The sequence below is a fragment of the Scyliorhinus torazame genome, chromosome 17 (assembly GCF_047496885.1).
Source record: "Scyliorhinus torazame isolate Kashiwa2021f chromosome 17, sScyTor2.1, whole genome shotgun sequence".
Classification (NCBI taxonomy): Eukaryota; Metazoa; Chordata; class Chondrichthyes; order Carcharhiniformes; family Scyliorhinidae; genus Scyliorhinus; species Scyliorhinus torazame.
This window is the reverse complement of record NC_092723.1, coordinates 159646888-159659239: the sequence shown is the minus strand read 5'-3', so window position 1 is coordinate 159659239 and position 12352 is coordinate 159646888. Positions and strand designations below refer to the sequence as shown.

The 12352-nt window shown below is 43.4% G+C and overlaps 1 protein-coding gene across 1 annotated transcript in view; it reads right to left on the bottom strand.

Moving 5' to 3' along the window:
- uqcrc2b (ubiquinol-cytochrome c reductase core protein 2b) overlaps window positions 1-12352 on the bottom strand; it is a 24062-nt gene extending 11710 nt beyond the window's left edge. Inside the window, exons 1-6 of the mRNA XM_072481471.1 lie at window positions 12192-12352; window positions 4758-4847; window positions 2837-2986; window positions 1930-1994; window positions 752-808; window positions 32-156 (exon numbers count right to left, since the gene is read on the bottom strand). Of these exons, the coding sequence (XP_072337572.1) occupies window positions 32-156; window positions 752-808; window positions 1930-1994; window positions 2837-2986; window positions 4758-4847; window positions 12192-12236 (532 nt within the window). The 5' untranslated portion in view covers window positions 12237-12352. The remainder of the gene's footprint in view (window positions 1-31; window positions 157-751; window positions 809-1929; window positions 1995-2836; window positions 2987-4757; window positions 4848-12191) is intronic.

Below are 12352 nucleotides of genomic sequence, written 5' to 3'. Positions count from 1 at the left end.
GCCTGCTCAACACATGCCTTTCAAATCTCACCTATTTGTGGATTCTGAAATGCGATTGCTCTGTCCAGTTCCAGTTTTGGAGGGAGATCCGATAGTTCCCACCGCCTGAATTCCTGGGCAGCAGTAACGTTGATCAAATACTCCATTACTGTGTCACTGAGAGGAAATATTCAGGAGTTAGATACCCACAACAACTTTTATTCATATTGTGCAGAAAATAATGTGTAAAATGTGAAGGAGTCAGCCGGAAGAGGGGGAGTGGGGATTGAAAAACAAAATGAAGCGAGCCAGGGCGAGAGGTTAGAGTTACGGTAGTTTGATAAAGGTTTACAGTGCGTATTACCTACAGACCATCATCGACTACTGGTGAGTGACAGAAAGCTCTTGTACCAATTGTTACGGAATAGTCAACCCAACATAAAGAATGTGGCTATGTAGCACCAATTGAGGATTTTGTTAACATTTGCAAGAACATCAGAAAATCAAATGAATAGATGCGAGTTCAATTAATAATTTTAAACCTGAGATGGAAAGGTTTTGCTGAACAAGGGTATAAAAGGGTAATGGAGCAACAGCAAGTAGATGGGAGTTAAGATACAGTTCAGTCAGGATCTCATTGACTTGTGGAACAAACTTTAGGCTGAATGGCCTCCTCCTGTAACGATGCTTTAACAACCGTGTTTTATAAAATCCCAACCTTTACAATGGTGTAAAAAGCAGAGGTTGCCTGTGAAATGAGTCCAACACTCACACATAGTCTCGCATACATTCCACTCCGTAGATCATGTTTTCCCTCGTAGATGTCACACTGCAAAAAGCAGAAATGGCCAGTAATTACTGGATTAAATAAATTAGCGTCAGTTGTAGATCAGAGATGTCTTTGTAAATCAACAGACAAGGGTTTGTTTTCAAGAAACTTGTGACCAGGTGGGTCGAACATTGAAATCTACAGTTTCAACGTGCTGCAAATTCAATCAAGGGGTATTAAAATTGTCCTGTAATAGGATTTCAAGGAATGAAATATTCACATCAAACGGAGTAGAACTAGGACTATCTTTACGAATTATATGCGATCTATTTAAACAAAAAGCTAGGAGACTGGGCGGCACACATGTTGCTGAAATTTAAGTTTGCTGCTTGTAAGGGTCCAGTGAGAGATGACTTTGGCCAGTCTGAGCCAGCTTCCAATGGGTACCCATCCAAAGCAGTAGAGATTTGTCACTGGCAAGTTCACTCAGACAGGCTATAATAGCCGTTGTAAGGAAGAATGCGACAAAATATAATGCATCGCTGGCAGTTCCAGCGTAAAGGTTGTTTTTGTTCTGCTTCTGGGCCACGCAATATCTGACCTGGAGCCTTGAAAGTAGAATTTTCATTGATATGGTGTCTTTCACAATCTCATTATAATCCCAAAGTGCTTTACGCCAATTAAGAATGTTTTGAAGTGTAGTCGCTCTCTCTCTCTCTATCCCGGTTCACTCTCTCTCTCTATCCCGGTTCACTCTCTCTCTATCCCGGTTCTCTTCCTCTCTCTCTCGCCCTATCCCAGTTTTCTCTCTCGCCCTATCCCGGTTCTCTGTCTCTCTCTCTCTCTCTCTCTCTATCCTGATTCTCTCTCTCTCTCTCTATCTATCCCGGCTCTCTCTCTCTAGCCTGGTTCTCTCTCTCTCTCCCGGTTCTCTCTCTCTCTCGATCCAGTTTCTCTCTCTCTCAAGCATTGCCTCAGAATTGTACCTGGGAGTGTCAGCCTGCAGTCTGTGTTCAAGATTCTGGATTGGGATTTAGGAGCAGAGAGACAAGAATGCTACCCACCGTGCTGGGACTACCTGATTCCAGCCCAGCTGGGAAAGTGGCCCAATCCTGATACTGATATTTCTCACCCTGGCAAATACAGAAATTGAGAAGAAAATGTGAAAGATGTTTGCCTACCTCAGGCTGCCTCCTACAGCTTCTATGCCACGGGTTATTTTGAACGACGAAGCTCCCTTTGTTGTCTGTAAAACAGACCACGCTTTGGTTAAAACTGAAAGACTAAGTTGCTAATGGAGTTCTGTTACCCAAGTTTGACATTAAAAAATTACATATTTTATAATGTTAGAAATTAATCTTTATTAGAAGTACACCAAAGGATGCAAGGACGGCAACTAGAGAATTCAGTGTGCGCGCCGAGGTCACATTATACTGAGAGATAATGATAGTGTGCTACGTAGAGGCTAATGCATAGCCAGGACCATGCTTCAAGGCAGTAATACTGCAAAACAAATTGCGAAGTTAACTGAAGTATCCTGATTCCAAATTATATTGTTGTCTCTGTATTTTGATGTACAGAAACTTAATTTCACATTATTAATACTATTGGCAAAAATCAGCTAGGATTCTTATTCTTGATTAATAATTCTTGCTCCTAATCAATATCCAGTGATTCCCGCTGGAAAGATTGCATGTATAGAGATCAAGTGAGGTCCTGATCAGACTTTGTTGTGATGCCTAACAGAGTTGAATAGTCTGGTAACCTTCACTCTCCAGAATCTCACACAAGAAATGGCTAAGCAGACGATGAGCCAGAGAACAGTGGAATCGTTTCCTAACAAGTATAAAGTGATGTCAGGAGACAGGGGAGGCCAAGTGAGTAAGCGCGGGGCTGGCGTAAATGCAACCATGTGATGTCAAGTAACAGGCATTACCCACACAACCATAACTGAGAACGATCAATCTCACTCAGGATGGTGAGATCAAACACCTTGTATCTCGCTGATTTAAAACATATGGCATTGCAAAAAGAAATATTGAAAGTGTTGCAAATGTGAAAAGTTGTTTTCATTAAAACTTTACTTACCAGGTTTGCTGCCAGGCGAAGGGCATGAGTGATGCCCAAGTTACTGGCACTCTCATACCTGCTGCCTGCCTTTATAAAGACACCAATCTTTGAGGTTGGCGAATAATTTTCCAGGGAGGCAATTACCAACCCATTTGGCAATTTGGACACCTGTAGGAGACAAATTGTAAAGACTTGATCCATATTAAATTGAACATCCAGAGTCTTTTTTTAAATAAAAATAGAGAATCCAATTCTTTTTTCCCACTTAAGGGACAATTTAGCATTGCCAATTCACATACCCTGCACATCTTTTTGGGTTCTGGGGGTGAGACCCATGCAGACATGGGGAGAATGTGCAAACTCCACACTGACAGTGACCCAAGGCTGGGATCAAACTCTGGTCCACTGTGCCACCTTGCCGTCCTTAACATCCTGAGTCTACATGAGTTTTCAACTTAATTTCCTGTCATGATTTGGGTCACATTTTTATCTCAACATTGAAATTGGCTGTTTAATAAGCTATAATTGAATTCTCTTATGTAAAGAGATCCTGGTATCACAGTAGTTGTAGGTTGCAGGTAGTGTTTTGGTCCCATTATACCACTAACACACCGGGAAATATTTGTGCAAAACAATATGACTTCAATTTATCAACTGGAGGGGGAACTAAATACAGATGTCCAGAGATTTGAGCACACAATCTTGGCTGACATCTTAGAGCATTATTGAGGGAGTCCTGAACTGTCGGAATTGTTGTCTTGTGAATTAAACGGAGGTTCCATTTACCAGTTTAAACAAGAGCTGGGACGTTTTTCTGGCCAACGTTTATTCATCAACCAGCATTACCACAGACAGAATATCTGGTCATTCTCTTCACTGCTGTGTATGGGACCTTGTTGTGCTCAAATTGGCTCCCATGTTTTCCTACATTACAATGATAATTACAGTTCAAAGGAAATTCACTAGATGTGATGCACTTTGGATCAACTTGAGAAAAGGTGCATTTAAATCATCAGGGCATGCAATGTCTTAGTTCACTCAGTGCAAAGTATTTCTAATACTCTATTCCAACTGCTTTCCTCCATGATTTGTCTCCTTCCATTCCTCCTCTTAAAGTACCAACGCTTCGCTGAGTGGTTTCAAGGGGTCTATGTTTCCTCTGGTATCTTTCACTAGTGGTCAATCATCACACGAAAACCTAAACAGTGAGCAAGCTGAAAAGCCACAACTACGTCCCTACCACATCCTGATTTCACACCAACAAAAGACCAAACCTATGACCTTCTTCTAGTCTACAGACTCGCGATTGACTGGATCAATGAACCAAGCCCCGAACATCTTGAACTTGATTTTTTTTCTGAATCCTGTGTACAATGATCAAAAGAGATACAAATACTCAGGCCCCGCAAATCTTCTTAAACACGTGATTAGAATTGTAGTAACACAAAGTGCAGGCCACAAGCAAGCTCAGTGGCATGCAGTGCACTATTACAATATACACATCATTTGAGGGCAATCTGCTTAAAATGGCACAAGGCCTTGATGCCATTCATGGGTTCGCTCAAATAAAATGGTCAAGGTAATCTTTTCTTTTATTATTGTCACAATTCGGCTTACATTAACACTGCAATGAAGTTACTGTGAAAATCCCCTAGTCGCCACACTCCTGAGCCTGTTCAGGAACACTGAGGGAGAATTCAGAATGTCCAAATTACCTAACAGCATGTCTTTCAGGAAATGTGGGAGGAAACCGGAGCACCAGGAGGAAACCCACGTAGACACGGGGAGAACGTACAGACCCCACACAGACAGTGACCCAAGCCGTGAATCGAACTTGGGACCCTGGGGCTGGAAAGCAACAGTGCTAACCACTGTGCTACTGTGTCGCAAGGTGGAATCATACCTCTGAAATAGAAGCCATGACTAGTTGTTCACTGACCTGCAGTTCCTGAGGTGGAAGGTGTGGTTTCTCTGAAGCTGCCGTAAACTCATACTTAGGCGCAGCTTTGGGCGAATAAAGCCTCTTCGTCTGAAATCAAAAATTCAACAAATTGAATGGTATCAATCAGAAAGGCCAGGGTACCTCTCCTGGATACCTCAGTGCAGGTTTTTGCTCCATTAGGTTTTAATATGTATTTAAATAATAGAAGAAACTAATGCTCCATTTTGCAACTCATGGTTATCAGAAAATGCCTAGCACAAAATCTGGAACAAGCTGTTTGTTTGCTGATTATAATCTATAATAAACTTTTACGGAAGCAAAATATTACAGATGCTGAGATCCTGCGCTGAGATCCTGAAATAAAAGCAGAAAATGCTACAAATACTCAGAAGGCCAGTCAGCAGCTGTGGACAGAGAAAGTGTGTTAATATTTTACACCATCATTCTTTTGTCATTTACTGCCTCCTGCCTTCCACTTTATCATGGACCCTCTCTTTTGTTCTTCACACCCCTTTCATGGCTCTGTGCTTGTTTAAAATCTGTTGCATCAATAATTCTTTCCGGTTCCGTTGAAAGGTCATTGACCTGAAACTTTAACTCTGTTCCTCTCGGGGCAGCACGGTAGTGCAGTTGGTTAGCCCTGCTGCCTTGCGGCACCGAGGTCCCAGGTTCGATCCCAGCTCTGGGTCACTGTCCATGTGGAGTTTGCATATTCTCCCTGTGTTTGCATGGATTTTGCCCCCACAACCCAAAGATGTGCAGGGTAGGTGGATTGGCCACACTAAATTGCCCCTTAATTGGAAAAAATGAATTAGGTACTCTAAATTTTTTAAAACTCTGTTCCTCTCTCTACAGATGCTGCCTGACCCTCTGAGTGTTTCCAGTCTACAGTTTTAATCATTAGTTAAACTTTTAATGGTTATTAATCATGGTGCAATACAGACGACAGACCAGTGATTTCTTATTGCAGCAAATTATTTCAGCTTTGGCTATTTATCATGGACCTTGGTGGAAGGTGAATGGACATTGTGCTCAAGTCTCCATCATTGCTGCTCTGAGTGACATGTGGCCAGGGACAGCTCTCCTCCATCTGACCTCCCTCAGCTCCTAGTTACAACGCAGACCTCAGCACAGGAACTCAATGTAGTGCACACCACCACTCCATGGTACAGCTTTGTGCTACGCCACAATGAGGAGTTTGTTTAACTGAGCGGCTTGCTAGGCTATTTCAGTGGGGGGCAATCGGCAATGGTTTTAGGTCATCATTAGACTTTTAATTCCAGATTTTTATTGAATTCAAATTTCACCTGTCATGATGGGATTTGAACCCGGAATCCAAGAGCATTACCCTGGATCTCTGGATTACCACAATGCTACCACCTCCCCTAATATTTACTATTAGTTCGAACAATCCAGTTATTGAAATTAACCCACTTTGATTTAACCCTTGTAGACTTAGTGTCCAAAAAGGTTAGGTCGGGTTATTGCGATAGGGTGGAGGTGTGGGCTTAAGTAGGCTGGTCTTTCCAAGGGCCGCTGGAGACTCCATGGGCCAAATGGCCTCCTTCTGCACTATAAATTCTATGATTCAGGGAAAACAGCAACAACCAAACTTGTGGCACCACGGTTGGGTTCTGCTGCAGAGGGGAGGGATGATAAGTGTAACAGTGCAATAGTTATCGGGGATTCAATTGTAAGGGGAATAGACAGGCGTTTCTGTGGCCGCAAACAAGACTCCCTGGTGCTAGGGTCAAGGATGTCTTGGAGTGGGTACAAGACATTCTGGAGGGGGAGGGTGAACTGCCAGTGGTCATGGTACACATCGGTACAAACGACATAGGTAAAAAAAAGGGATGGGGTCCTAAAAGCAGAACACAGGGAGCTAGGAAGGAAGTTAAGAAAACGGACCTCGAAGGTAGTGATCTCAGGATTACTACCGGTGCCACGTGCTAGTCAGAGTAGAAATGACAGGATATATAGGATGAATACGTGGCTGAAGGGATGGTGTCAGGGGGAGGGTTTCAGATTCCTGGGGCATGGGGACCGGTTCTGGGGGAGATGGGACCTGTACAAACTGGACGGGTTACGCCTGAGCAGGACTGGAACTGATGTCCTAGGGGGGCTATTTGCTTGAGCAGTTGGGGAGTGTTTAAACTAATGTGGCAGGGGTATGGGAAACGATGCAGGAAGTTGGAAGGTAGTAAAACAAGGGCAGAAACAAAAGGCAGTAAGGGGGAAAGTATAAGGCAGAGAAGCCATAGTCAAAAATCAAAAAGGGCGACAGTACAAGGTACAGTGACTGAGGCTCAGTGAATAGCCCCAGTAATACTAAAAGGAATAAAACGGGAAGTAAAAACATAAATGGAAAGCGACGTGGTAGGTTGTTACATGAAGATATGGGTTCAACGACAAGGAAAATTAGGAGAAACGTTAAGAGGAAAAATAACTTAGGAGAGGTTACTGACCGAGGTGTTAAGATTCAAAACAGAGGGATAAAAGCCAATATAAGTGTACTTTACCTGAATGCTCGTAGTATTCGGAATAAGGTAAATGAGTTGATGGCGCAAATCATCGTGAATGACTTATGATTTAGTGGCCATTACTGAAACATGGTTAGAGGATGGTCACGATTGGGAGTTCATTATCCGAGGGTATCAAATTCGGAAGGACAGAGTGGATGGTAAAGGAGGTGGTGTAGCTCTGTTATTTAAAGATGACATCCGGGCAATAGTAAGGGATGACATCGGTGTTATGGAGGATAAGGTTGAATCCATTTGGGTGGAAATCAGGAATAGTAAGACAAAAATGTCACTGATAGGAGTAGTCTATAGGCCACCAAATAGTAACATTATGGTGGGGCAGGCAATAAACAAAGAAATAACTGATGCATGTAGAAATGGTACAGCAGTTATCATGGGGGATTTTAATCTACATGTCGATTGGTTTAACCGGGTCGGTCAAGGCAGCCTTGAGGAGGAGTTTGTAGAATGTATCTGTGATAGTTTCCTAGAACAGTATGTAATGGTGATGTGGAGATGCCGGCGTTGGACTGGGGTGAGCACAGTAAGAAGTCTTACAACACCAGATTAAAGTCTAACAGGTTTGTTTCGATGTCACTAGCTTTCGGAGCGCTGCTCCTTCCTCAGGTGAATGAAGAGGTATGTTCCAGAAACATATATATAGACAGATTCAAAGATTCTTATTATGTAATGGAACCTACAAGGGAACATGCGGTCCTAGATCTGGTCCTGTGTAATGAGACAGGATTGATTAATGATCTCATAGTTAGGGATCCTCTCGGAAGGAGCGATCATAATATGGTGTAGTTTAAAATACAGATGGAGTGTGAGAAGGTAAAATCAAACACTAGTGTTTTGTGCTTAAACAAAGGAGATTACAATGGGATGAGAGAAGAGCTAGCTAAGGTAGACTGGGAGCAAAGACTTTATGGTGAAACAGTTGAGGAACAGTGGAGAACCTTCCAAGCGATTTTTCACAGTGCTCAGTAAAGGTTTATACCAACAAAAAGGAAGGACGGTAGAAAGAGGGAAAATCAACCGTGGATATCGAAGGAAATAAGGGAGAGTATCAAATTGAAGGAAAAAGCAAACAAAGTGGCAAAGATTAGTGGGAGACTAGAGGACTGGGAAATCTTTAGGGGGCAACAGAAAGCTACTAAAAAAGCTATAAAGAAGAGTAAGATAGATGAGAGTAAACTTGCTCAGAATATAAAAACAGATAGTAAAAGTTTCTATAAATATATAAAACAAAAAAGAGTGGCTAAGGTAAATATTGATCCTTTAGAGGATGAGAAGGGAGATTTAACAATGGGAGATGAGGAAATGGCTGAGGAACTGAACAGGTTTTTTGGGTCGGTCTTCACAGTGGAAGACACAAATAACATGCCAGTGACCTTGAGATGATTGTTATCACTAAGGAAGTAGTGATGGGCAAGCTAATGGGGCTAAAGGTAGACAAATCTCCTGATGGAATGCATCCCAGAGTGCTAAAAGAGATGGCTAGGGAAATTGCAAATGCACTAGTGATAATTTACCAAAATTCACTATACTCTGGGGTGGTCCCGGTGGATTGGAAATTAGCAAACATGACATCACTGTTTAAAAAAGGAGTTAGGCAGAAAGTGGGTAATTATAGGCCAGTTAGCTTAACTTCGGTAGTAGGGAAGATGCTGGAATCTATCATCAAGGAAGAAATAGCGAGGCATCTGGATGTAAATTGTCCCATTAGGCAGACGCAGCATGGGTTCATAAAGGGCAGGTCGTGCCTAACTAATTTAGTAGAATTTTTTGAGGACATTACCAGTGCGGTAGATAACGGGGAGCCATGGATGTGGTATATCTGGATTTCCAGAAAGCTTTTGACAAGATGCCACACAAAAGATTGCTGCATAAGATGAAGATTAAGGGTAAAGTAGTAGAATGGATAGAGGATTGGTTAATTAATAGAAAGCAAAGAGTGGGGATTAATGGGCGTTTCTCTGGTTGGCAATCAGTAGCTAGTGGTGTCCCTCAGGGATCAGTGTTGGGCCCACAATTGTTCACAATTTACATAGATGATTTGGAGTTGGGGACCAAGTGCAATGTGTCCAAGTTTGCAGACGACACTAAGATGAGTGAGAAAGCAAAAAGCGTAGAGGAATACCAGAAGTCTGCAGAGGGATTTGGATAGGTTAAGTGAATGGGCTAGATCTGGCAGATGGAATACAATGTTGACAAATGTGAGGTTATCCATTTTGGTAGGAATAATAGCAAAAGGGATTATTATTTAAATGATAAAATATTAAAACATACCACTGTGCAGAGAGACCAGGGTGTGCTAGTGCATGAGTCACAAAAAGTTGGTTTACAGGTGCAACAGATGATTAAGAAGGCAAATGGAGTTTTGTCCTTCATTGCTAGAGGGATGGAGTTTAAGACTAGGGAGGTTATGCTGCAATTGTATAAGGTGTTAGTGAGGCCATACCTGGAGTAGCAGTTGAGGCTCCTTCTTTAAACGTTTTTAGAAAAAGATAGATGCCTTTCTAAAGAATAAAGGGATTCGGGGATATGGTGTACGGGCCGGAGAGTGGAGCTGAGTCCACAAAGATCAGCCATGATCTCATTAAATGGCGGAGCAGGCTCGAGGGGCCAGATGGCCTATTCCTGTTCCTTGTTCTTATGTTCAGTATTAGTCTCCTTACCTGAGAAAGTATATACTGGCGGTGGAGGGTGTGCAGAGGAGATTCACTAGGTTAATCCCAGAGCTGAAGGGGTTGGATTACGAGGAGAGGTTGAATAGACTGGGACTGTACATGTTGGAATTTAGAAGGATGCGGGGGGGATCTTATAGAAACATAAAATTATGAAGGGAATAGATAGGATAGATGCGGGCAGGTTGTTTCCACTGGGTTATGGTGTTCAGGCCGGAAAGTAGAGGCAGAAAAGATCAGCCATGATCTTATTGAATGGCGGAGCAGGCTCAAGGGACCAGATGGCCTACTCCTGCTCCTAGTTCTTATGTTCTTATGATTCGATGGTGTAAAATAATTTCCAACTTCCCTCTCCTTCTAACAATAACTGAGTCTATCTATGTTCATTCATTACTGACTTGACAATCAGAAACAGGCAGTCACCATTAACCCTCTCGATGCCTCTTAATTGTTGCAATTTAATGCTTCTTTACTGTCCCCTTTCCATGGATCAAATATCATTCCTATAAGAAGGTATCCAGAACTACGTGCAATATTCCAAAGTGACCCAAGCAACGCCTTGGATAAATCGAGGGTGGCACGGTGGTTAGCATTGCTGCCTCACAGCTCCAGGGGCCTGGGTTCAATTCCTGCCTTGGCTGACTGTGTGAAGTTTGCACATTCTCCCCATGTGTGCGTGGGTTTCCTCCGGGTGCTCCGGTTTCCTCCCACAGACTAAAGGGGTGCAGCTTAGTGGATTGGCCATACTAGATTGTCCCTTAGTGTCCAAAGATGTGTAGGTTAGGTTAAGGGGTTATTGAGATAGGGAGGTGGAGTGCTCTTTCAGAGGGTTGGTACAGACTCAAAGGGCCTCCTTCTGCACTGTAGGGATTCTATGATGTTACTCTACATAAAACCCAATTCTTAATTTTCTGTGCTAGAAATAGTGAAGGTGGAGTTGGGCAGGATTCTCAGCATCCTTATGGAAACATATATAATCCTAAAGGGACTTGACAAGGTGGATGCTCAAAGGATGTTCCCCCTTGTGGGAGAGACTAGAACTAGGGGACGCAGTTTAAAAATATAGGGTCTCTCATTTAAGAAAGAGAGGAGGAAATTATCTTTCCCTCAGAGGGTCAAGAGTCTTTGGAAATCATTTGCTCAGAGAGCAGTGGAGGAAGGGTCAGTGAACATTTTAAAAAGAGGTAGCCACATTATTGAATAACAAGGGAGTCAAAGGTTATTGGGGGGTAGGTTGGAATGTGTTGGGGCCACAATCAGGTCATCCGTGATCCTATTGAATGGCGGAACAGGATTTGAGGGGCGAAAGGGTCTACTCCTGCCCCTAATTCGTATGTTTGTGTGTTGTTGATGCAAAGCAAAACTTAGATCCGAAGATTGAATGACTAACTACATTTATTGACGAATTATCAGCGTAACAAAGACTGTAAAGATAAAGAGCCTAACATTTTTGGTGAAAGTAGAATCCTCTCACCACCCCAAAAGAATCACTGAACATAGAACATAGAACGATACAGCGCAGTACACCGAAACAAAAGCCATCTAACCTACACTATGCCATTATCATCCATATGCTTATCCAATAAACTTTTAAATGCCCTCAATGTTGGCGAGTTCACTACTGTTGCAGGTGTAGGGTGCTCTTTCCAAGGGTCGGTGCAGACTCGATGGGCCGAATGACCTCCTACTGCACTGTAAATTGTGATTCTATGATTAGAAGTATAAAAAAATGAGGCCCTGTCAGTGGAAGAATTGTGCAGCTGGTCTTTTATCAAAATAACCTTTGCAATGTCAAACCCCTCCATAGGTATTCGCTCCATTTAATGATTGCGGAGACACAGCAATGCATTTAAAATATATCATTCTGTGGAAGCGGAGGAGGACTCAGGGTTTCTGATGCTTTAACTGAACCCTCTGGTTAAAGCCTCCCAGTCCCCTGGTGGCAATGACCTTCAGTAACCCTCACAACACCTACCCCCAGACAGTAGCTCTGCCAGGGACCGGCCTTCCACCCTGACTGCAGTGGGTTCAGGCCCGAGCCCCAGCCGGGTGGGCGCTGAGGCCCCGGGCGGCCGCTCCTGTTCGGGCAGCGCCTCAGGCCGCAGCGGCCAGCACCCCACCGGCAATTTCCCGTTTGCGCCTCGGCACACACGGGCCCGAGCACTTTTTGTCCGGCAGTCAGTAACCTGTGCCGAGGCGCGGATACAGATCGAGATACTTACAACGAGATTCGCGAGGGCAGAATTCACTCCCTTCACCGACCTCATCGTTTCAGCAGCAACTCACCGGCGACCTGATCTGTGACACACACAATATGGCGGCGCACCGGCGACCAGATCTGTGACACACACAATATGGCGCTCACCGGCGACCAGGCCTGTGA